Source organism: Elephas maximus, chromosome 1 (genome assembly GCF_024166365.1).
Source record: "Elephas maximus indicus isolate mEleMax1 chromosome 1, mEleMax1 primary haplotype, whole genome shotgun sequence".
Taxonomy (NCBI): Eukaryota; Metazoa; Chordata; class Mammalia; order Proboscidea; family Elephantidae; genus Elephas; species Elephas maximus.
In genome coordinates, this window is record NC_064819.1 from 39,546,858 (window position 1) to 39,573,943 (window position 27,086).

The 27,086-nt window shown below is 40.1% G+C and overlaps 1 protein-coding gene across 5 annotated transcripts in view; it reads right to left on the reverse strand.

Annotated features, from left to right (window-relative positions):
* EXOC2 (exocyst complex component 2) overlaps positions 1-27,086 on the reverse strand; it is a 313,056-nt gene that overhangs the window by 40,603 nt on the left and 245,367 nt on the right. For 4 of the 5 annotated variants that reach the window (XM_049882080.1, XM_049882096.1, XM_049882088.1 and 1 more), the window contains exon 23: positions 20,159-20,300. In XM_049882080.1, the coding sequence (XP_049738037.1) occupies positions 20,159-20,300 (142 nt within the window). Of the gene's footprint in view, positions 1-17,388; positions 19,063-20,158; positions 20,301-27,086 lie in introns of those variants that run through there. The other variant, XM_049882107.1, reaches the window with a different exon arrangement.

The following is a 27,086-nucleotide window of genomic DNA, read 5'->3' on the forward strand; positions in this document are numbered from 1 at the left end:
AAATAAAAAGCAAACCTGAAATTGATAAAGCTTTAGTAACCACAATTTATAGGAAACACAAGGAATAGCAGAAGCTGTTAAATGACACCATGAGGAAACATTCTGAAAAATCAGAATGCAAGAAAATCTATAGAGCAAACAACCTGATTCATTCAACAAACGACTGAAAAGAGGGCACTAGAGAGTTAAGAGACTTAACAGCCAAAATAATATGCAGACCTTGACTGGATACTGATTTGAATAAACTGTCTAAAGGAACCCTGGCAGCACGGTGGTTAAGAGCTCATCTGCTAACCAAAAGGTTGGCAGTTCAAATCCACCAGCCACTCCTTGGAAACCCTATGGGGGCAGTTCTACTCTGTCCCATAGGGTCGTTGAGAATGGTGAATTCTGACTAGATAGTTGATGAAATTAAGGAATTATTGCTAATTTTTTCCAGATCTGATAATGGTATTCTGGTTGTTTTTTGAAAAAAAAAAAAAAAAATTAGTCCTTATTTATATATGGGTGAAATAATCTCATGTCTGGGATTCACTTCAAAATAATACATCCCAGGGGTAGGGGCAGTAGAGAGGCATACATAAAACAAGGCTGGCCATGAGAGCTAAATGCTGAAGCTAGCTGATCAGTCAATGAGAATTTGTTTTCCTGTTCTATTTTTATGCATGTTCGTAAATTAAAAAAAAAAAACAAAAACTTAGGTTATTTGCACAATAATGCCAAATAGCATAGTTTACAGACATCAATTTAATATACAATAAAATAAATACCTTAGCAGATAAGACATGCAATGAAGAAAATATGTAGGCCACCGGTCATGTCAAGGTTAATAAATTTCACATTTAAGACCATTAGAGCCAAAATTTAGCTTTATTGAAAAATGTTTGGCAGACAAAGAAATTATAAGCAAATGTCCAAAGTACTGTACAAATGGTTCACAGTACTGACTTCAACATATAAAACTGCTTATAAAAAAGGTGAAAATGTTCAAAAAACAATTAAGTTAAATAAAGAAGCTGATTACAGAAAGATGGACTGGTGATGATGGACTAGGATAATCCTCCTTTAAAAAGAGTAAGATTTCATTTTGTTTATAAGTGGATCAAAAAAATACAAGACTATTAAAATCCCCCTCACAATACTTTTAAAATGAAATTAGAAAAAATAATCCCAAGAACTGATAAATGTTCCTTCAGAGTTTAGTAAAGAAAAAGACCATTGATTTGCACTTCTCTCTTCAAAGATGAAGTTCACTTAACAGGAATCTGGTTTGATCAAAAGCACAAGTAATAAAGTGCCACACTGCTCAGTAACGAGGATACAGTCAAGATTGAGAGAGGTGGGAAACAAGAGAAAGGCTGAGTCATTGTGGGCCAATATTGATGCTCCAAATCCAGAGAGACGGTAGAAATTAAAATGTTTCCCAAAAAATCAGACCAGAAAACATGGTGTTCGTAATGATGTCCTTACAGTCCTGGAAGGATCACAAGAGTCTTCTGGATAATTTCAGAAGATAAAATGACAGAGAAGATTGTTATGTACCATGTATTTCACAATATTCTAAATGTTATTTCTGGTAACTGTTAGTCTATTTGATCAACCAAAGCTTCGTTCTTTGACATTTCTTGGATTAAAAAAAAAAAAATTGATGTGGTTATCAAATGGCCGAAAATAGAGTTTATTGGTGAAACTTTTAGAAAGTACTTTCCAACACAGAGGAAGTCAAGGTGATATTAAGTAATAAAAGACTGGTTCAAACTTAGGAAGATAAGGATAAATTTCAAGATAACCACAAAGAAAGCTAACCACCCTACTCATCAGAATACAAAGGAAGAAAAACATAAAAACTCAGTAAACAGAAGGTATATAATAATGAAAGAAAAGGAAATCCACAAACAAAAGAAACTCAGCACAGGGAAGTAGTAGGAACAAAGAAAATGTCAGCATGACCAAAAAAACACAACAATATGACAGCAATAAACTCATATCTATCAATATTCATGCTGAATATAAATGGCTTAAATATACCTGTAAAGAGACAAAGAGTCAGAATGCATTAAAACAACAAAAAAATCACAATCTATGTGCTGTCTACAAGAGATACACCTTAGACACAAAAACATAAATATATTAAAATCAAAGGACAGAAAAAATAAATCGAGAAAACAGTAACAAAAAAGAGTGAGAGTAATCTCAGATAAAATAGACTTTTAGGTAAAATCAACCATAAAAGACACGGAAGGATATTATATAATGATTAAAGGGACAATCAATCAAGAAGACATAATCTTAATATGTATCTATGCACCCAAATATGGGGTTCCAAAATACATAAAACAAACTCTAACAGCATTGAAAAGAGAAATAGACAGTTCCACAATAATAGTAGGAGACTTCAACACACCACTCTAGGTAAATGACAGAACATCTAGAAACAAACACAACAAAGATACAGAAGATCTAAAGGCCAAAATCAACAAACCTGATCACACAGACATATATAGAACACTCCATCCAACGGCAGCAAAGTATGTATTCTTTTCCAATGCACATGAAACATTCTCCAGAATAGGCCACACTTTAGGCCACAAAGTAACCCTCTACAAAATCCAAAACACTGAAATAATACAAAGCATTCTCTGTGGTCACATCATAAAAGTAGAAATCAGTAACAGGAAGATTATATGGAAACTGAATTAATACCTTGCTTAAAAACAACTGGGTGATAGAAGAAATCAAAGAGGGAATAAAAAATATTCCTAGAATCAAGTAAGAGTGAAAACACATCATATCAAAACCTCTGGGGACACAGCGAAGGCGTGAGGTCAATTTATAGCAATACACGCACATATCAAAAAAGAAGAAAAGGGCTCAAATCAAAATGTTAGGCCTACAATTTGAACAAAGAGAAAGACAACAGCAAAAGAAGCCCACTATCACCAGAAGAAAGGAAATAATAAAGATTAGAGCTGAAATAAATGAAAGAGAGAGCAGGAAAACAACCGGAAGAATCAACAAGAACAAAACTGGTTCTTTGAAAAGATCAACAAAATCAACAAACCATAAGCTAAACTGACAAAACAAAAACAGAAGAGTAGGTAAATAACCCAAGTAAGAAATGGGATGGGGGACATTACAACAGACCCAACTGAAATAAAAAAGGATCATAACAGAAGACTATGAAAAACTGTACTCCAACAAATTTGAAAACCTAGACGAAATGGATAAATTTCTAGAAACACACTGCCTACCTAAACTAACATAAACTAAGACAGAAAATCTGACCAAACCTGTAACAAGGAAAGATACTGCAAAAGTAATGAACTCCCAACAACAACAGCAACAACAACAAAAGCTCTGGCCCGGATGGCTCTATTACCAAACATTCAGTACTGCTCAAATTATTTCTACCAAACATTCAGTACTGCTCAAATTATTTCAGAGCACAGAAAAGGGGAGGAATACTCCCAAATTCATTCTACGAAGCCAGTATAACCCTGATACCAAAGTCAGGCAAGCCAAAAAACCGAACGCCTTCGAATCAATTCCGACTCATAGGGTTGCTATGAGTCGGAGTCAGGCAAAGACACCACACACACACAAAAAAGAAAATTACAGGCCAATATGTCTCATGAAGGAGGCCTAAGGGCACAGTGGTTAAGAGTTTGTCTGCTAACCAAAAAGTTGGCAGTTTGAATCCACTGGCTGCTCCTTGGAAGCCCTATGGGACAATTCTACCCTGTCCTTTTGGGTCACTATGAGTTGTAATCGACTTGACAGGCAATGGGTTTGGTTTTTCTTTCAATTGTCTCAAGAATATAGATGCAAAAAGGCTCAACAAAATTCTATCCAATAGAATTCAGCATCATATCAAAAAAAGAAGACACCAAGACCGAGTGGGATTGATACCAGGTATGCAAGGATGACTCAACATTGGAAATGAATCCGCGTAACCTACCACATAAATATAACAAAAGAAAAGAATCACAAGATCATCTCAATTGATGTGGAAAAGGCATCTGATAAAGTCCAACACCCATTCCTCATAAAAGCTCTCGGTAAAATAGGAATAGAAGGGAAATTCCTCAACATAATAAACGGCATCTATACAAAACCAACAACCATCAGTCTCAACAGGGAAAGGCTGAAAGCATTCTGCCTGAGAACAGGAACAAGACAAGGATGCCCTTTATCATCACGGCTATTTAACCTTGTGCTGGAAGTCCTAGCTAGAGCAATAAGGCAAGAAAAAGAAATACAGGGCATCCAAATTGGTAAGGAAGAAGTAGAACTATCCTTATTTGCAGATGACATGATCCTATACATACAGAATCCCAAAGATTCCATAAGAAAACTACTGGAACTAATAGAAAGATTCAGCAGAGTAGCCGGATACAAGATGAACATAAAAAATCAGCTGGGTTCCTATACACCAACAAAGAGAGCTTTGAGAAGTAAATCAGAACAACAACACCATTTATAATATCCCCCCAAAAGATATAATACTTAGGAATAAATCAAACCAGGGATATGAAAGACCAGTACAAAGAAAACTACAAAACACTATTGCAAGAAACCAAAAGACAACCACATAATGGACATAAATGGGAAAACAGACCATGCTCATGAATAGGTAGACTTAACATGGTGAAAATGTCAATTTTACCCAAAGTGACCTACAGATATAATGAAATCCTGATCCAAATACCAAGAGCATTCTTTAATAAGATGGAAAAATAAATGATCAACTTCATAGGGAAAGGAAGGGGGCCCCGGAGAAGCAGCTTCACACTACCTGATTTCAGAACTTACTATACAGCCACAATCAGAACAATGGAACAGAATCGAGAACCCAGACACAAATTCATCCACCTACGGTCAGCTGGTCATTGACAAAGGTCCAAAGTCCATTAAATGAGGAAAAGATGGTCTTTTTAACTAACAGTACGGGAAAAACTGCATGTCCATCTGTAAAAAAATGAAAGGGGACCCATATCTCATACCATAAACAAAAATTAACTCAAAATGGAACAAAAGCCTAAATATAAAACCTAAAAACAATAAAGATCCTTGAAAAAAAATAGGGACAATGCTAGGGGCCCTAACACACGGCATAACCATAACCAAACCATAACCAAATATGCACAAACACCAGAAGATAAACTAGGTAACTGGGAGCTCCGAAAAACTAAAGATAAAAGACTTCACCGAAAGAGTAAAAAGAGAACCTACAGACTGGGGAAAATTTTTTGACTCCGACATATCTGACAAGGGTCTAATCTCTAAAATCTATAGAATACTTTAACACCTCAATGACAAAAAGAAAATCCATTTAAAAAATGGGCAAAGGATATGAATAGACACTTCACCAAAGAAGATATTCAGGGAGGGTGGAGCCAGGATGGTGGAATAGACAGACGATTCTGGTGAGCCCTCTTAACAACAAAGACCCAAAAAGCAAGTGAAACGAGTATATTTATGACAAACTAGGAGCCCTGAGCATCAAAGGCAAGCTTAGAAACTGAACAGAGGGGCAGGGGGAGAAAGAGACAGTTCAGAAGCAGCGAGGAGTTACCAGATCTGAATTCTGGGCAGCCCTCGGGCACCATTCCCAGAGCGGCAGCGGCGGGCTGGTACTAGCGTTCAGCCGCAGTTTCCTCAGGGAGAAGCAGCCAGCCACACACTCTACTCACACTTCCGGAACCAGAGAAGAATGGCGCTCTCGGCAAAAGCTAAGTACTTGCGTGTATTTTACAGCACCCCCACCCCCACCCCCAAGCCGGCTTCAGCAGCCGAATCCCCTGGGCCTGAGATAGGCACTGCTGAGCACCTAGAGCCATCCTCCCGGCGCTGGAGAAGGAAAAAATTTGCATTTGGGGGAAAAGATAATTTGCCAACTCCACTAACTGGGGGAGCTCAGGACAGAAGCGGCTCCTGTCCAGGCACAAACGGTCTGTGGACTTTGAGCACCTTTCCCCTCTGCATGGACATGTGCGGGCCTATTTCAGGAGAATAGGCCCTTGTTGGCAGACTCCAACCGTTTCAGCTGTGCAGTGGAGAGGTGGGTGTTTGATGTTTGACACTGCTTTGCCTATTAAACACATCTTTTTTTACCCACATCAGGGGTCTAAGGACTGGTAGCTCCACTCAGGTCACCCAGCCACCCACGACAAGGGTCTAAGGATAACTGGTAACTCCCAGTCCTTACAACCAAAAACACTGGGTGCCCATGGTCTGTCTGCAGAACCCACTCACCTGCACGCTCTAGGAAACAGGGACGCGCTTTCCTCAGAGACACTTGGGGGTCGGTTCTCAACCCCCTGCCTTGTTCAGAGCGTGACCTCTGCTGCAACCAGATACCGGTACCTACGCCAATCACCCCTGCCCCTCTAAGACTATAGGACAGAGCCTGTACCACATACTTGATGATCAGCTACCTGGACACCTGAGCTGAATTCATTAGAAAATCAATAATATCAGGTATCAACCCAAGACTAGAACAATGGGCAGAGCAATCAGAAGTCAACCAAGACAGGGAAATAAAAAAAAACAAAGCAAGATTAAAAAAAAAAAAAAGCTCAAAACAGGGTAACAGCGATGCTATTATATAAAAGAGGACAACATTAAAACAATAAAGAGGGACTAAGAAATGTAATCATAGACCTTCAATATGGAGAGGAAGATACGGAGATACAAAGAAATAAAATTTAGGTTTAAATTTAGAAAAATAGAGGTAAATAACAAGGTAACCACAAAGGAGACAAACTATCCTACTCATCAAAATAAAATACAAGAGAAAAATAGAGACTCAGCAGAAACAAAATCAACAACAAGGAATATGAGGAAAGGACAATATTTAAAGATAATCTACTCAGCACATAAAATTAAGTGGGAAAAAGAAACTGTCAACAACACAAAAAAAGACATACCTATCCATAATTACGCTGAATGTAAATGGACTAAATGCACCAAAAAAGAGACAGAGAGTGGCAGAATGGATTAAAAAACATGATCCATCTACATGCTGCCTATAAGAGACATACCTTAGACTTAGAGACACAAACTAAAACTCAAAGGATGGAAAAAAAAAATATATCAAGCAAACAACAAACAAAAAAGAGCAGGAGTGGCAATATTAAATTTCTGACAAACTAGACTTTAAACTTAAATCCATCATAAACGATAAGGAAGGACACTATATAATGATTAAAGGGACAATATACCAAGAAGATATAACCATATTAAATATTTATGCACCCAATGACAGGGCTGCAAGATACATAAAACAAACTCTATCAGCACTGAAAAGTGAAATGGACAGATCCACAATAACAGTAGGAGACTTGAACATACCACTTTCAGTTAAGGACAGGACATCCAGAAAGAAGCTCAATAAAGACATGGAAGATCTAAATGCCACAATCAACCAAATTGACCTCATAGACTTATGCAGAATACTCCACCCAAGAGCAACCAAGTATACTTTCTTTTCTAGTACACATGGAACATTCTCTAGAATAGACCACATATTAGGTCATAAAGCAAGCCTTAGCAGAATCCAAAACATTGAAATATTACAAAGCATCTTCTCTGACCATAAGGCCATAGAAGTCGAAATCAATAACAGAAAAAGCGGGCAAAAGAAATCAAACACTTGGAAACTGAACAATACCCTGCTCAAAAAAGACTGGATAATAGAAGACATTAAGGATGGAATAAAGAAATTCATAGAATCCAGTGAGAATGAAAACACTTCATATCAGAACCTTTGGGACACAGCAAAAGCAGTACTCAGAGGTCAATTTATATCAATAAATGCACACATCCAAAAAGAAGGGCCAAAATCAAAGAATTACCCCTACAAGTTGAACAAATAGAAAGACAGCAACAAAAGAAAACCTATAGACTGGGAAAAAGTTTTTAGCTATGACATTTCCGATCAGCACCTGATCTCTAAGATCTACATGATACTGCAAAAACTCAACTGCAAAAAGACAAATAACCCAATTAAAAAATGGGCAAAAGGTATGCACAGACACTTCACTAAAGAAGACATTTCAGGTAGCTAACAGATACATGAGGAAAAGCTCACGATCATTAGCCATTAGAGAAATGCAAATCAAAACTACAATGAGATTCCATCTCACTCCAACAAGGCTCGCATTTATCCAAAAAACACAAAACAATAAATGTTGGAGAGGCTGTGGAGAGACTGGAACACTTATACACTGCTGGTGGGAATGTCAAATGGTACAACCACTTTGGAAATCGATTTGGTGGTTCCTTAAAAAGCTAGAAATAGAACTACCATACGATCCAGCAATCCCACTCCTTGGAATATATCCTAGAGAAATAAGAGCCTTTACACGAACAGATATTTGCACACTCATGTTCACTGCAGCACTGTTTACAATAGCAAAAAGACGGAAGCAACCAAGGTGCCCGTCAACGAATGAATGGATAAATAAATTATGGTATATTCACACAATGGAATACTATGCATCTGTAAAGAACAGTGATGAATCTGTGAAACATTTCATAACATGGAGGAACCTGGAAGGCATTATGCTGAGTGAAATTAGTCAGAGGCAAAAGGACAAATATTGTACAAGATCACTATTATAAGAACTCAAGAAACAGTATAAACAGAGAAGAAAATATTCTTTGATGGCTACGAGAGAGGGGAGGGAGGAAGGGTGGAAGAGGAGTATTCACTAATTAGACAGTAGATAAGAATGACTTCAGGTGATGGGAGAGACAACACACAATACAGGCGAAGTCAGCACAACTGGACTAAATGAAAAGCAAAGCAGTTTCCAGAATAAACTGAATGCTTTGAAGGCCAGCATAGTAGGGCAGGGGTTTAGGGACAGTGGTTTCAGGGGACATCTAAGTCAATTGGCATAATAAAATCTATTAAGAAAACATTCTGCATCCCACCTTGGAAAAAGGCCTCCGGCGTTTTAAACGCTAGCAAGCGGCCATCTAAGATGCATTAATTGGTCTTAACCCACCTGGATCAAAGGAGAATGAAGAATGCCAAGGACACAAGGTAATTACGAGCCCAACAGACAGGACCACATAAACCAGAGACTACGTCAGCCTGAGACCAGAAGAGCTAGATGGTGCCCGGCTACAACTGATGACTGCCTTGACAGGGAACACAACAGAGAACCCCTGAGGGAGCAGGACAGCAGTGGGATGCAGACCCCAAATTCACGTAAAAAGACCAGACTTAATGGCCTGACTGGGACTAGAAAGACCTTGGTGGTCATGGCCCCCAGACCTTCTGTTGGCCCAAGACCGGAACCATTCCCAAAGCTAGCTTTTCAGACAGGGTTTGGACTGGGCAATGGGTTGGAGAGAGATGCTGGTGAGGAGTGATCTTCTTGGATCAGGTGGACACGTGAGACTATGTTGGCATCTCCTCCCTGGAGGGAAGATGGGAGGGTAGAGGAGGTTAGAAGCTGGCAAAATAGACACGAAAAGAGAGAGTGGAGGGAGGGAGCAGGCTGTCTCATTAGGGGGAGAGCAATTGGAAGTATGTAGCAAGGTGTATATAAGTTTTTGTGTGAGAGACTGACTTGATTTGTAAACTTTCACTTAAAGCACAAAAAAAAAAAAAAAGACATTCAGGTGGTTAATGGACACATGATGAAATACTTGCTATCATTAGTCACTGTTGTTGTTGTCAGGTGCTGTCGAGTCAGTTTCGACTCATAGCGACCCTACGCACAACAGAAGGAAACACTGCTCGGTCCTGCACCATCCTTATAATCGTTGTTGTGCTTGAGCTCATTGTTGCAGCCACTGTGTCAATCCACCTCACTGAGGGTCTTCCTCTTTTTTGCTGACCCTGTTCTTTGCCAATTATGATGTCCTTCTCCACGGGCTGATCCCTCCTGACAACAGAGCCAAAGTATTTAAGACGTGATCTTGCCATCCTTGCTTCTAAGGAGCATTCTGGTTGTACTTCTTCCAAGACAGATTTGTTTGTTCTTTTGGCAGTCCATGGTATATTCAATATTCTTTGCCAACACCACAATTCAAAGGCGTCAAATCTGCTTTGGTCTTCCATATTCATTGTTCAGCTTTCACATGCATACCATGTGACTGAAAATACCATGGCTTGGGTCAGGTGTGCCTTAGTCTTCAACGTGACATCTTTGCTTTTCAACACTTTAAAAGAGGTCCTTTGCAGCAGATTTATCCAGCGCAATGTGTTGTTTGATTTCTTGACTGCTGCTTCCATGGCTGTTGATTGTGGATACAAGTAAAATGAAATTCTTGATAACTTCAATCTTTTCTCCATTTAACCACGATGTTGCTCATTGGTCCAGTTGTGAGGATTTTTGTTTTCTTTATGTTGAGGTGTAATCCATACTGAAGACTGTGGTCTTTGATCTTCATTAGTAAGTGGTTCAAATCCTTTTCACTTTCAGCAAGCAATGTTGTATCATCTGCATAATGCAGACTGTTAATGAGTCTTCCTCCAATCCTGATGCCCTGTCCTTCTTCGTATTGCCCACCTTCTCGGATTATCTGCTCAGCATACAGATTTAACAGATATGATAAAAGCATACAACCCTGACATACACCTTTCCTGACTTTAAACCAATCAGTATCTCCTTGTTCTGTCCAAACAACTGCCTCTTGATCCACATTAGCCATTCCCACTGCCATCAAGTCGATTCCGACTCATAGCTACCCTATAGGACAGAGTAGAACTGCCCAAAAGAGTTTCCAAGGACCACCTAGCGGATTCAAACTGCCGACCTCTTGGTTAGAAGCCATAGCACTTAACCACTACACCACCAGGGTTTCCACATTAGCCATTAGAGAAATGCAAATCAAAACTACAATGAGATACCATCTTACCCCAATATAACTGGCACTAATAGTAAAAAGCAAAAAACCCAGAAAATAATAAATGTTGGCAAGGTTGTAGGGAGACTGGAACTTTTGTGCAATGCAATGCTGGTGGAAATGTAAAATGGTATAACCACTATGGAAAGTGATATGGCACCTCCTTAAAAAGCTAGTAATACAAATACCAAACAATCCAGCAATCCCACTCCTAGAAATATATCCTAGAGAAATAAGAGCTGTCATGCAAACAGACACATGCACACCCATATTCACTGCAGTATCATTCATAATAGCAAAAGGTGGAAACAACGTAAGCGCCCATCAACAGATGAATGGATAAACAAATTATGGTACATACACAACAGAATACTGCGCAAAAATAAAGAACAATGATGAATCTGCAAACATCTCACAACATGGATGAATCTGGAGGGCATTTTGCTGAGTGATATAAGTCAATCACAAAAGAATAAATACCGTATGAGACCACTATTATAAAAATCCAAGAAAAGGTTTACACACAGAAAAAAGAAACAATCTTTGATTGTTATGAGAGAGGGAGGGAAGGCAGAGGTGGGGAGGGGAAATCACTAACTAGACAGTAGACAAGTATTAACTTTGGTAAAGGGACAGACGACACACAATACAGAGCAAGTCAGCACAATCTGACTAAGGCAAAGCCGCTTCCCAGACACATCCAAACACCTTGGAGGGACTGAATTACTGGGGCTGAGGGAAGGGGAATATGGTCTCAGGGGACACCTAGGTCAATTGGTATAACATAATTCACAAAGGAAATGTTCTACCTCCTACTTTGGTGAGTTGCGTCTGGGGTCTTAAAAGCTTGTGAGCAGTCATCTAAGATACATCTATTGGTCCCATCACATTTGGAGCAAAGGAAAATGAAGAAAACCGAAGACACAAGGAAAATATTAGTCCAAAGGACTAGTGGACCAGATGAACCACAGCCTCCACCAGCCTGAGCCCAGAAGAACTAGATGGTGCCCAGCTACCATCACTGTCCATTCTGACAGGGATCACAATAGAGGGTTCTGAACAAAGTGGGAAAAAAATGTAGAACAAAATTCAAATTCACAAAAAAGACCAGACTTACAGGTCTGACAGAGACTGGAGGATTCCCTGAGACTATGGTCTCTAGGCATCCTGCTAACTCAGAACTGAAGCTACTCCCGAAGTCCACCTTTCAGCCAAAGATTAGACAGGCCTACACTACAAAACAAACAATAACACACGCAGACAGGCCTATAAAACAAATAACACATGTGAAGAATGTGTTTTTTAGCTCAATCAAGTATATGCCAGCACATGGGCAACACCTGCCCAAAAGTAAAGATAAGAAGGCAGGAAAGGGACAGAAAAGCTAGACAAATGGACACGGGGAACCCAGGGTGTAAAGGGGAAGGGTGAGAGTGCTGACACACTGTGGGGATTGCGACCAATGTCACAAAACAATTTGTTTATACATTTTTGAATGAGAACTAATTTGCACTGCAAACTTACACCTAAAGGGCAATAAAATTAAAAAAGAAAAAAGATCATTATATACAGTTTTAGTTTTTTTTTTTTATGGGGTTGCTATGAGTTGGAATTGATTCAATGGCATACAACAACATGGCAATATATAATCAGTTACCTATATGATCTGCAAAATTCAGCTTTTGAAGATGAAACTTATAAAGATAATATTAAAGTTATTAATTAAAATTATTTTAGAAGATTAACAGTCAAACTATCTTGGCTTTTCATTTTACATGAGATCTTAGGCCAACTTTAAACAAACGTAAAAATGACTATATGACTATGCAAGACTGAGGTTAGTAATTATGAAGTCAAAACTCCACAAGGAACTGAACTAAATACAGTTTATAAAAGTGAGACAAACACAATGTCTAAGTGTTCTGGAATCTGAGAAAGAGTAAATAAATTTTGGACATTAAAGTACATCGTGACATTAGCTTATGAAAGAAAGTTTATCTAAAAAAAAAAAAAAAGAGCTGGGAAAAAGCCCATACTACTTAAATGTGACAGAGCCAGCAGAATCTTAATTCTGTATAAAAAAAAAATTCAGAGGCTATAAATAACCACTGATGAAGATCACTCTAGTGGTTACTTTTAGACTATAGTCCGAATTCACACTAACAGCTTGTAACAGTCCAAATTTATGGCTGAAAGCCATAAGGAAAACAGACAAAGGACTTCAGGTACTAAGGACTTGGATATTCTAAGTTGTTATCTAATTGGACACAATGGAATCCTAAAATCTCTATTAGCTTGGCATTTTCACTCACACAACCTCTGCCCTCTTGCTAATTCTGACATGAGTGTTTCCACAGGGTCACACTACTGTGTAAGGCCAACATGCACAGTACCTGAATTACTGTGATTTAGCCACATCCCTTAAGAGAGTACAGGACCTTGTGGCTGTCCCTTTCCCAAATACATTCTTTGAAGAAGAGAAGTGATGAGGAAAAGGGCCTGTGTTCATGCCCAGCGGAGCCCTTCGGTCACTGCAGATGGTTTCAGTGCCTCCTAAGGAAAGCCTGGTTGTCTATTAGTGGTGAATCTGAGAGAGGTTTGACAAAGAAAAAGAAGCCTTCCTTTCTATCAGTTGCAGGTAAGTCATGTTTCTCTGTAACAACTAGAGCTTAAATGAAGAGATACGAAAAATTGATTGGGGGGACTTAGTGGCTGGTCCTAATTTATTATTATGTTGTTGTGTGCTGTCAAGTTGATTCTGACTAATAGTGACCTTATAAGACAGAAAAGAACTGTCCCATTGGTACGGGGCCAGTGCCTGAGCAGGAGGGAGCACAAGCATGAGGTGTGGCCAGGTCTTCTGGACGCAGGAATGGGGGCAGTGCCTGAGCAAGGAGCACAGGCATGGAGGTGTGGCCAGGTCCCCTGGAGGCAGATATGGGGGCAGTGCCTGAGCAAGGAGCACAGGCATGGAGGTGTGGCCAGGCCTCCTGGAGGCAGGTATGGGGGCAGTGCCTGAGCAGGAGGGAGCAAAGGCATGGAGGTGTGCCTGGGTCTCCTGGAGGCGGACATGGGGGCAGTGCCTGAGCAAGGAGCATAGGCATGGAGGTATGTATGGTCAGGCCTCTTGAAGGCAGGAATGGGGGCAATGCCTGAACAAGGAGCACAGGCATGGAGGTGTGGCCAGGTCCCCTGGAGGCAGATATGGGGGCAGTGCCTGAGCAAGGAGCACAGGCACGGAGGTGTGGCCAGGTCTCCTGGAGGCAGGAATGGGGGCAGTGCCTGAGCAAGGAGCACAGGCATGGAGGTGTGGCCAGGCCTCCTGGAGGCAGGTATGGGGGTACTGCCTGAGCAGGAGGGAGCACAAGGAAGTGGGGGCAGGCAGTGAGTGGAGTAGAGGCGGAGAGAGCATGCGGGGCACTCAGTGACCTGGAGTATATCTCTGAATAGCGTCCCCGCAGACGGCACTGTGGATTAGAGGAGACACTGTGGATTAGAGGAGACACTGTGGATTAGAGGAGACACTGTGGATTAGAGGAGACACTGCCGGGGTCAGGGACTGGTAAAAGCATAAGCAAGCCCAGATACCAGGAGAGAAAGTTTAGGTTTTAGCATGAAGGAGAATGGGTCACCTTGGAGGATTTTTATGCAGGGGGATGGCAAGGTCAGTTACATTTTAGAAAAATGAACTTTTAAAAGGCTGGAGGTAGAATAGAGACAGGAAAGACTGGATGCTGGGAGATCAAGCAGAAAACAACTAGAATAATCCTGGGGAAAAAATGAGGAGCAACAAAGCTAAAGTTGTGGCAGTGGGAGTGGAAACTAGTTGTCTGTACACAGCCCGGGCAGGGGAGGCCAGGCTAACCCCGCTTATCCAGCCATCGCTGATTACTGATGAGAGGGAGACAACAGCAGGGAGGATGGGTGTGGAGGAAGAGTGAGAAAGGGAAGATGAGTTTCGCTTGGGTTTGACAGGTTTAAGAGGCCCCAGAGATGTTCAAATGCAGGCAAGTCACGGGGTGGGATAGAAGGATCTGGAGCTCAGAGCAGGGAACTCTAGGCTGGAAACATATTCAGAGGCATTGGTCAGTCTTACAGGTCTAGTGATGTCATGAGTGGATGAAACCATTCAGAAGTCTAAGGAAAGAGTAGCAATAACAGCTAAAAACAGAATGCTTGGGAATACCAACAGGGAGAGAAGAGAAGCAAGCTACATAGGAGCCTGAGGTATGCCACAGAGACAGGCTGACGGGGACAGTGAGGCCACGGAGCTGCTACGGAGACATCAGTGAGGTGAGGAGTATGCCGGCAGATTTCCCAGCAACACTTGGGTGGCTTTGTGAGAGTGGCCTCAGAGGATTAGTGGGTGTGGAAACAACTCCAGGGGATGCGAGGTCATGAACATGAGAAGAAAGAGCGGATTAGTATTGAATATTTAAAGGCATGACAAGCTACATTTTAAAAAGCTGGGTTATAAAGAGAATGACAAGGGCACTACTAGAGGGGGACTGTGAGTTAAGGTTACAGTGACTATAAAAAAAACTGCTGATTTATGGCCTAGTGTCCTAGAGTAATTATTAACAGACGCCTCTTTGGCTTTTAGAAGGGTCTTCTTAAATAATAAGTTATATGGTCATCTTATAATATTTGACATTTAGAAGATTATAACAAATATTAATAATTACATGCAAGGCATCAGGCCAGATGTTATGGGAACACAAAGGAATGAAACTATGTCTGCAGGACCCTAACACCAGGGATGTGTGTGTCTGTCTGTCTACGGGGTACGTAACCTGTCACACATCATGACAGCATGATTTGTGAATATGTAGAATTGATGAACTGCTCCCACAATACTTTGGTACAGCAAGCAAGGCGTAGGACATTCTTTTCCCACAAGATAATTTATTTATGTTACAAGCAAGGGGTCTCTAAATTCCACAACAAATTATGAATGACATTATGAAGAACTGGAATTCCTGAACACTTAATTGTGCCCATACAGAATCTGTATATAAATCAAGAGGCAGCTGTTTGAACAGAAGGGGATGCTGCGGGGGTTACAACTGGAAGAGGTATGCCGTAGAATTGCATCCTCTCACTTATTCACTCTGTATGCTGAAGAAATAATCTGAGAAGCTGAACTATATGATGAAGAACGCGGCGTGAGGACTGGTGGAAGACTTATTAACAGCCTGCGATACACAGATGACACAACCTTGCCTGCTGAAAATGAAGACTACTGGAAGCACTTACTGATGAAGGTAAAAGACTATAGCCTTCAGTATGGATTACACTTGAACATAAAAAAACCTGAACATAAAGAAAACAAAAATCCTCAATCTGGGTCAATAATCAACACCACGATAAATAGTGAAAAACTGAAGTTGTCAAGGATTTCATTCTACTTGAATTAACAATCAACATCCATGGAAGCAGGAGTCAAGATATCAAACAACATTATCACATTGGGTAAATCTGTAGAAAAAGATCTCTTTAAAGTTCTAAAAAACAGAGATGTCTCTTTGACGATTAAGGTGTTCCTGACCCAAGCCATGGTCTTTTCAATTGCCTTACAGGCATGCAATAGCTGGACAATAAAAAAGGAAGACTGAAGAATTGACACATTTGAATTGTGGTATTGGTAAACTATACTGAATATATTGTGGATTGTCAGAACAATCAACGAATCAGCCTTGAAGAAACCCAAAACCCAGTGCCGTCGATTCCGAATCATAGTCTTGAAGAGCGCAGAGTCAAAACGCTCCTTAGAAGCAAGGATAGTGAGGCTTCATCTCTCTTACTTTGGATGCGTCATCAAGAAAGATAGTCCCTGGAGCAGGACATCATGCTTGATAAAGTAGAAGGTTAGCAAAAAAGAGGGAGATCCTCAGTGAGATGGACTGACACAATAGCTGCATCAATGTACTCAAACAAACCAACAATTGTCGAGGATGGTGCAGGACTGGGCAATGTTTTGTTCTGTTATACATAAGGTTGCTATGAGTTGGAGCTGACCCAATGTCAACTAACAACAATAAACAGTGGAAGAGAATAAAACATGAACTGTGCTGGTACTATGTCAAGAGTTTTTTACATCCTTGCTGCTTTGTAGTAATTGTTTTGGAGAAAAGATAAAGACTTCCTCTTGGTGCCCAATAAGAAAGGAAACATGATCACTGGGACTCATCACTATTAATCATCTTGAACATAAGGTGGGACACTCAAGAGCTCGGGCCCTGTTTGTCTATTCTTCCTAAGACTAGGGAGCAGGGCAGGACAGTAGTGACAACTAGCTGTGCTCAGACCTGTTGGACAAATCCAAAAGAGGCCTGGGAAACAGTTCTCAGCAGAGGGCCAGGAACTCTGTAAGGGCAATAGCTGAGAATTGCTTATTGTCTCCATGAGCAGACTATAAAGCAGTTTTGTTGAAAAGTTCTTCCAATATCTGCCCCAGAGGGGAATAAAAAACAAATACAAAAAAACAGATATTATGAACTAATATTAATACTACATGCCAACAAAATTTTGCTGAAGGTCATTCAAAAGCAGCTGCAGCAATGTATCGACAGGGAACTGCCAGAAATCCAAGCCAGATTTAGAAGAGGACATGGAACCAGGGATATCATTGCTGATGTCAGGTGGATCCTGGCTGAAAGCAGAGATTACCAGAAAGATGTTTACCTGTGCTTTATTGACTGTGGGAAGGCATTCGACTGTATGGATCATAACAAATTATGGATAACACTGCAGAGGATGGGAATTCCGGAACACTTAATTTTGCTCATGAGGAATCTGTACATGGATCAAGCAAGAGGCAGAGTCATTCAAACAGAACAAGGGGATACCACATGGTTTAAAGTCAGGAAAGGTGTGAGTCAGGGTTGTATCCTTTCACCATACTTATTCAATCTGTATGCTGAGCAAATATTCCGAGAAGCTGGACTATATGAAGAAGAACGGGGCATCAGGATTGAAGGAAGACTCATTAACAACCTGCGTTACACAAATGACACAACCTTGCTTACTGAAGAGTGAAGAGGACTTGAAGCACTCACTGACGAAGATCATAGACCACAGCCTTCAGTATGAATTGCATCTCAACATAAAGAAAACAAAAATCCTCACAAGTGGACCAATAAGCCACATCATGATAAATGGAGAAAAGAATGAGGTTGTCAAGGATTTCATTTTACTTGGATCTACAATCAATGCTGAGGCAAGCAGCAGTCAATAAATCAAAAGACATATTTCACTGGTCAAATCGGCTGCGAAAGACCTCTTGCAAGTGTTGAAAAGCAAAGATGTCACCTTGAGGACTAAGGTGTGCCTGACCCAAGCCATGGTGTTTTCAGTCCCCTCATACGCATGTGAAAGCTGGACAATAAATAAGGAAAACCGAAGAAGAACTGGAGCCTTTTGATTGTGGTAGTGGCAAAGAATACTGAATATACCACGAGCTGCCAAACGAATGAACAAAGCTGTCTTGAAAGAAGTACAACCAGAATGCTCCTTAGAAGCAAGGATGGTGAGATTATGCCTCACATACTTTGGACATGTTATCAGGAGGGATCAGTCCCTGGAGAAGGACATCATGCTTGGTAAAGTAGAGGGTCAGTGAAAAAGAAGACCCTCAATGACATGGACTGACACAGCAGCAGCAACAATCGGCTCAAGCACAGCAACAATTTGTGAGGATGGCTGGTGCAGGACTGGACAGCGTTTTTTCTATTGTACATAGGGCTGCTATGAGTCAGAACCAACTCCATGGCACCTAACAACAACATCATGAACTAAAGAGCTATAAGAGTATAAAAGGACAATAGAGCTCAGAGAAATAACGAGTCAGGAGGGATGTCAGGAGCAATGGGGACGACTGTGGAGCTGAACCCCAAGTATACCTGGGGGCATGCGGGACTGGTGAGCAAGGTAGAATGCCAGTGGGGATAACAATGACAAGGGTTCCCTGATTAAGCACTGTGTACTAAGCGGTAGTCTAGACATGGCAGATACAGAAGTGACAAAGCAGTCTCTGTTTTTGCAAATTTACGATGAACTGGGTGCCAGTTCTCACCTGAAATGAATGAAGACATTTATATTCTTTATTGCTCCTAGTCTGAATATTCTTACATTTCTCTGCAGGAACCAGGGACCCCCAGATCCCTGCTGGAGATGTAACATATGTACATGTACTTTCTAAAATAAAAAAATGCATGAATTACAAGTCATCTGGACCCAAGAATTTTGAAAAAGAACTGTAGATCAAAAGTTCCAGAGATGGTTACCTGATGACCTCGAGAATGATAATTTGTGGTAGAAAACTGTTTGTTCACTTAGAAGTTAAAAACTATGCTTACTACAGAAGGTTGGTTTTATCTAGCAACCTTGTGGTAATTAAACCTGGATTATGCCTTCATTCAGAGCCCCAGGGTGGTGTAAAATTTTAAGCACTGGGCTGCCAATCAAAAGATTTGAGGTTCTAGTCCACCCAGAGGTACATCAGAAGGAAGACCTCGTAATCCATTTCCAAAAAATCGGTCACTGAAAACCCTATGGAGCACAGTTCTGCTCTGACACACATGGGGTTACCATAGTTGGAATCGAATCAATTGCAACTTTGTTTTTTTAAATGACCTCATTGATTTGATCAAAAAGTTTATTTGATTCAGCAAGCAATGGTTATTTTTAAAAGATACACTATGAAGTGATTTAAGCAACTGTCATTTGATATCACAAAGGTAATACTGGAACTCTGTCAGTCACCCCTCTGTAGTTTAGTTTGCTTTGCTAAATTACTATAATAATCTTACTCCTACACATTTGCCTTCTATCCTTCACTTTTACAGCATCCACAAGTGGGTCTTACACAGAAGTGACTAGATTCCTTAAATACATTTTTTGATGACAGTCACATGGTCATTGCATAAAACTGTCATTCAGAGTCATTCCATTATATCTGTGCAATAAAAGTATACCATAGGAAGCAAGTATGTATTACTAATGTGATCAATTATTATAAGGTATATAATTATTCTCTGCAATTTAAGAATAACATTCAAGCCATTAAGTATTAATAAAAAAATGTACTAAATTCTAAGTTATCAAAAGAGGTTTTAAGCTAATAAAAAGTTAAAGCAAGCCAATCTCCCCACCCTTCAGTAAATATGAGAAAAATCTGGATAAAAGGAAAAGCACCTCAAGGATACATTAATGGATAAAACCATAGCTTTATGTATTACACTAGATGCATTAGGGTAATCTTAGAGAACTCTAGTGACTCGAAACTACTTACCTGTTGGAGGCAGGCAATCTTTCCAATCAAAACAGCCTGCATAAATCCCAGGCTCCAGGGAGCCCACGATGGGATCTGCTTTCAACTCAATGTAATTTTCAAAGAGCCTTTGGTCTAATTCTTTCAGTGAGGCCATGCTAACCTATAAACATATGATAAAGAAGAATATTTATGAGTTGTCTATTTGCGGGGGAAGGAAAAAGTAAAATAATGTAAATAGCAAATACTTCAATACATTAAAAAAAAATTATTGTGGTAAAAATATACGTAACAAAACAGCCAATTCAACAGTTTCTACACGCTTAATTCCGTGACACTGATTTTGTTCATGTTGTGCAATTATTATCACTATCCTTCTCAAAGTTATTCCATCACCATTAACACAAACTCAATGCTCCCTTACTTCAGTATATTTTAAAAGCACTTAACAACTTTCCTATAAAAATACATGATTTTATTTTATTTTAAGCAATAAAGACCACTCTTACCACAGCTATTTCATGAGATTAAAAAAAACACCCATATACAGACTACAGATCATATTAAGAACATTAATAAATGTTCTGTAAGGAAGGCAAAAAAGGCACAGTAAATGCTTAACAACAATAGCCAGTGAACTACATAAAAAGGGGCCATTGAAAATAGTGCAACAGTGCTTTTCCCACATTAATTAGAGAGAAGTATTATTAATGGAAAATAAGCCTTTTCTGAGAAGACAGAAATCCAAATGCAGCCCTCTTTTCTCCAGTTACAACTCTGCCTGGACTAAGTCAGAGGACTAGGGTTGCCTGGGAATGGCTAAGTGTGGGAGGTTCGGGTTCCACAGTAACTCAGCACAGAGAACGGATGCACGGTGCTCTTTTCCACAGATCAAACGAGAAACTAGAAAACTGTATTAGAGAGACCTTTGTGAGCAAGGCAGAGTGGCAGATCCCTGCAGGGGCTCAGCCCACATGATCTGTGGACTCCTGGTGGTAGAGGGAGCAGAACAGGGTTTAAGTGGTTAACATCAGCCCTACTGTCTAGTCTCACTGGCACCCACAAGACCAAGAAGCTGCAGGAGGGGTGGGTGGGGTCCTGAGCTTGGAGACAGTGAGAAGTGCGGGGAGTGGGGAGTCTGCGGGCCCCTAGTGTTTCTGCAGTGGACTGATAGCCTGTCTGCTACTATGACACTGGCCCACAGGACACAGCTTCTCTCCACTCCAGACCTAAGCTTCAAGAGACTGACAATAAAAAGTAAGCAAACATTCAAGGGAGTCCAGCAGCTATAAAGAAGAATATCAGTCAACCAGTGAAACTTAGCCGTGGAAGAGGCAGGCAAAAATAGCAGAAAAATAAAGAAAACTCCTAAAGGAGGTTAAAGTGCAACACAAAACCAGACTTTGGATATAAAGCACACTATTTCCAAAGTTAACGATTTAGTAGATTAATTGAAGGAACTACCGGTCACTACTGGGATCAAAATACTTCAAAACACAGAGTAAAAATGTAATGATTAATGAAAATTACGAAGGAAGAGACTTGGATGATGGATCCAAAGCTCTAATATGCAAAAAACAGAAATTCAAGTAGAGAAATATGAGCAGTTAGAGAACAGGTAATATTAAATAAGAAACAGAAGAAAATTTAACTGGATTAAAGAAAGATCTGAGTCTGTATTTCATTGGGTTGAGTTCCAGGTTAGACTGATAAAAAATACATAGACGAATTCAGTTAGTTTCTAATTTCTAAATTAAAAAAAAAAAAAAAAATAGAGGAAATCTTTCCAGCTCCAATGCCAACAAAGTAATTTCCCTATAAAACAGCAAGAATCAGTATGACATCAGATTTCTCTGCTGTAACACTGGAATCTAAAATCACTGAAATAATATCTACATGCTTCTAAAATGAAAGGAATACAATTCAAGAATCCTATGTTTAGCCAAAATGTCATTCACTTAATAGCATCCACGAAAAATTTTTGGATATGCAAGGTTTCAAAGAGGATATCACTCATATAACTGAGAAAACACTCTAACCTAAATACAAATAAATCAGACTGATGTGGATGATGATGAAAACAGTGGCAGACAAGAAACTTTGAGTTCCATTCCTGCATTCCTCTCTCTTTCCCTGATATTGATAAAGATAAGCTTAAGTAGATGATTAGAAGCATTCTGGAAATGTGAAATAAAAGATATAAATAAGAATTCTTGAAAAAGAGATATCCAAAAGAGAAATACTAATAAAAAAAATACAATGAAAATGAAAATACAACATATCAAAATTTGTGTGATGAAATTTATAGCTATAAATGTACACACTAGAAAAAAAGATTTAAGAGGTTTAAAACCAATAGTTTAATCTTCTACTTCACACAGCTAGAAAAAGAGAAAATCAAACCCAGAGAAAGTATAAGTGGGGGGGGGGGGGGGATAAGAGGAAAAATAATGAAATTTTTAAAAAGAGCAACATCACCAATGCCAAAAGCAAGTTTTTAGAAGAGATTAATAAATAAGATATTAAAAGTGAGGCAAAACTAATCAAGAAATAAAGAGAACAAACATAAATTACCAATAACAGAAATGAAAAAAGTTAACATTACTATAGGTTCTACAGATATGGAAAAGATTCTGAAAGAACCATGTGATCATCTCAATTGATAAAGAATAAAAATAGGCATTTGACAAAATCCAACATCCTTTCATGATAAAAATACTCGACAAACTAGCAATAGGAGAAAATTCCTAAATATAATAAAATGCATTTTTGAAAAACCCACAGCTAACATACTCATTGAAGAAAAATTGCGTGCTTTCCCTTTAAGAGCAGGAACAAGACAAGGATGCCCACTCTCACTACTGCTATTCAGTATTACACTGGAAGTCCTAGCCAGAACAATCAGGCAAGAGAAAGAAATAAAAGGAATCCAAATTGGGAAGAAAGAAGTAAACCTATCCCTATTCACATATGACATGATCCTATATACAGAAAATCCCAAAGATTCCAAAGAAAGCTACTAGAGTTCATAAATGAGTTTAGCGGAGTTGCAGGGTTGAGGGTTAACGCGCAAAAATTAGATGGGTTTCTTTACACCAGCAATGGACAATCTGAAAAGTGAATTAAGAAAACAATTCCATTTACCATAACATCTAAAAGAATAAAACACCTAAGAATAAAATTAACCAGGGAGATGAGAGACATGTACACTGACAACTATAAAAACATTGCTAAAAGATACTAAAGACCTAAATAAATAGGAAGACATTTTGTGTTCATGGATTGGAAGACAACATTGTTAAGATGTCAGTACTACCCCAAGTGATCTATAGATTCAACCAAATCCCTATCAAAATCTCAACAGCTTGTGTTTTTTGCAAAAATGGAAAAGTTAATCATCAAATTAACAGGGAATTGCAAAGGGCCCAAAATAGCCAAAGCAATCTTGAAAAAGAACAAAGTAGGGTTCACAACTTGCCAATTTCAAAATGTACTATAAATCTACGGGAATCAAAACACTGTGGTACTAATATAAGGATAGACATATAGACAGGAGGGAATTACAAGTCCAGAAATAAATTAATACATCTATGGTCAAATGATTTTTGACGAGGGGGCCAAGATCACGCCACGGGGGAAAGAATAGCCTCTTCAATAAATGGTTCTGGGACAACTGGATCTCGACGTGCATGCAAAAGAATGAAGCTGGACCCATACTTTATACCCTGTACAAAAATTAACTCAAAATGATTCAATGACCCAAATATAAGAGCCAAAATCATAAAACTCTTTTTTAAAAAAAACACAGGGGTAAAGTTTCCAGACCTAGTTTTGACAACAGATTCTTAGATACGACACCAAAAAAATGAGCAAAATAAGATGAAATAGACGTACTGGACTTCAACGCAATTTTTAAAATCTTTTGTGCATCAAAAGACTTATCAACAAAATGAAGAGGTAACATACAGAATGGGAAAAAACATTTGGAAACTACATATCTCATAAGATTTAATAACCAGAATACATAAAGACTTCCTACAACTCGACAACAAAAAGAATCTAATTTAAAAATCGGCAAAGGATTTGAGAGACATTTCTTTAAAGAAGATATACAAATGGCCAATAAGCACATGAAAAAATGCACAAAGTCATTAGACCCTGGGGAAATCTAAAATAAAACTACACTGAGATACCATTTCATTCCTACTTAAAAACAACACATAAACAAAAAAACCATTGCTGTTAAGTCGATTCTGACTCACAGAGACCCTACAGGGCAGACTAGAACTGCCCCATAGGGTTTCCAAGGAGTGCCTGGTGGCTTCAAACTGCCTACCTCTCTTGGTTAGCAGCCATAGCTCTTAACCACTACGCCACCAGGATTTCACTGCTACTAGGATGGCTAGTATCAGAAAAGTGGAAAAGAACAACTCTTGGCAAGGATGTGGAGAAACTACAACACTCATCCATTGCTGGTGAGAACAGAAAATGGTACTGCCACTATGGGAAACAGTTTGGCAGTTCCTCAAAGGATATACATAAAATTAACATATGATCCAGCAATTTCACTATTTTTTCAAGTCAGAAGAATTGAAAGCAGTGACTCAGACAGCTGCTTGTACACCAACGTTCTTTACAGCATTATTCATAATAGGCAAGAGGTGGGAATGACTTAAGTGTCCACCAACAGATGAATGAATAAAATGTGGTACATATATACGTGGAATATTAAACCCCAAAAAACCAAACCAGTTGCCTTCAGGTTGATTCTGACTAATATTAACCCTACAGAACAGGGTATAACTGCCCTACAGGGTTTCCAAGGTTGCAATCCTTCTTTATAGAAGCAGACTGCCACATCTTTCTCCCACTGAGCAGTTGCTGGGTTCAAACTGCTGACCCTTTGGTTAGCATCCTAGTGTTTTACCACTGTGCTACGAGGGCTCCTCAGTAGAATGTTGGAGTATTACTCAGCCATAAATAGAAATGAAGTCCTGATACAGGCTACAAAATGACTGGGCCTGGAAAACATTATGCTGAGTGAAATAAGTCAAACACAAAAGGGCACACAGTCTTAGGCTTAGGCTGGGTTTTCTGGAGAAGCAAAACCAATGAAGTGCATATATACGGACACACATATATATATGTGTGTGTGCATATACACACACTCACACACATACACACCAGCCAATATGGTAACTCCCATCCTTGCTGACTGTTGATACAGAGGCATGTGGAGCCCAAAGTGGCCAGGGATATGTATATATATATATTTTAAATTGTGCTTTAAGTGAACATTTACAAATCAAGTCAGTCTCTCATACAAAAAGTTATACACAGGGAGTGGAGCCAAGATGGCGGACTAGGCAGACGCTACCTCGGATCCCTCTTACAACAAACACTCGGAAAAACAAGTGAATCGATCACATACATAACAATCTATGAACCCTGAACAACAAACAGATTTAGAGACGGAGAACGAACTAATACGGGGAAGCAGCGATTGTTTCCAGAGCCTGGAGCCAGCGTACCAGTCAGGTACGGCACAAGCACAGAGAGCTGCTCCACCCCCCTGAACTAACCCCGGGAGGGGGACCAGCCGGTTCCACGGGGGGCGTGGGACGCAGCCGGTAGGAGAAGTCCCCGGGAGGCAGTGACTGGTCTTGGAGCAGAAAGAGCAGCGTCCGAGCTGGGGAACCGTCCTGCAGGGATTTGGACTGGACGCAGGTACGGCATAAACACGGAGAGTTGCTCCACCCCCCTGAACTAACCCCGGGAAGGGGCCCAGCCGGGTCACGCGGGTGGCGTGGGACGCAGCCGGTAGGAGAAGTCCCCGGGAGGCGGCGACTGGTATTGGAGCGGGGAGAACAGCATCCCAGCCAGGACACTCGGTCACGGCACAAACACGGGGAGCTGCTCCACCCATCTGAACTAACCCCGGGAGGAGGCCCAACTGGTTATCGGAGACGGCACGGCCACGTGGCTGGAGGGACGAGAAGTCCCCGGGAGGCAGCGACGGATTTTGGAGTCGAGAGTGCACCGTCCCAGTAGGGGAGCCTTGATGCTGGGCGTGGGGCTGGAAGCGGAGGATCTGACCGTGACTCCAGCGGGCCAGACCCCCCGGGGGCAATCTCCACACAGCCAGCACACATAGGCGAGGCGTCCGCGGGAATCTCAGATATAATAGTCATTACAAGCAAGACAAGCAACTCTGGCTATATTCTGAGGTGCTACTCTCCCATCTCTCTGTTCCCTCCCCCACCCTCCCCAGGCGGCTTCATTAACATCTGAATAGCCTGAGCCAGAGGGAGAACTCTGATAGGGATCTGACTGCATTTTTTTTTTTAGCGGATTTTCTGGAAAAACTAGTTTCCCAGTGATGGCTCGGAGACAACAATCCATATCAAACCACTTAAAGAAGCAGACCATGACAGCTTCTCCAACCCCCCAAACAAAAGAATCAAAATCTTCCCCAAATGAAGATACAATCTTGGAATTATCAGATACAGAATATAAAAAACTACTTTACAGAATGCTTAATGATATCACAAATGAAATTAGGATAACTGCAGAAAAAGCCAAGGAACACACTGATAAAACTGTTGAAGAACTCAAAAAGATTATTCAAGAACATAGCGGAAAAATTAATAAGTTGCAAGAATCCATAGAGAGACAACATGTAGAAATCCAAAAGATTAACAATAAAATAACAGAATTAGACAACGCACTAGGAAGTCAGAGGAGCACACTCGAGCAATTAGAATGCAGACTGGGACATCTGGAGGACCAGGGACTCAACACCAACATAGCTGAAAAAAAATCAGATAAAAGAATTAAAAAAAATGAAGAAACCCTAAGAATTATGTGGGACTCTATCAAGAAGGATAACCTGCGGGTGATTGGAGTCCCAGAACAGGGAGGGGGGACAGAAAACACAGAGAAAATAGTT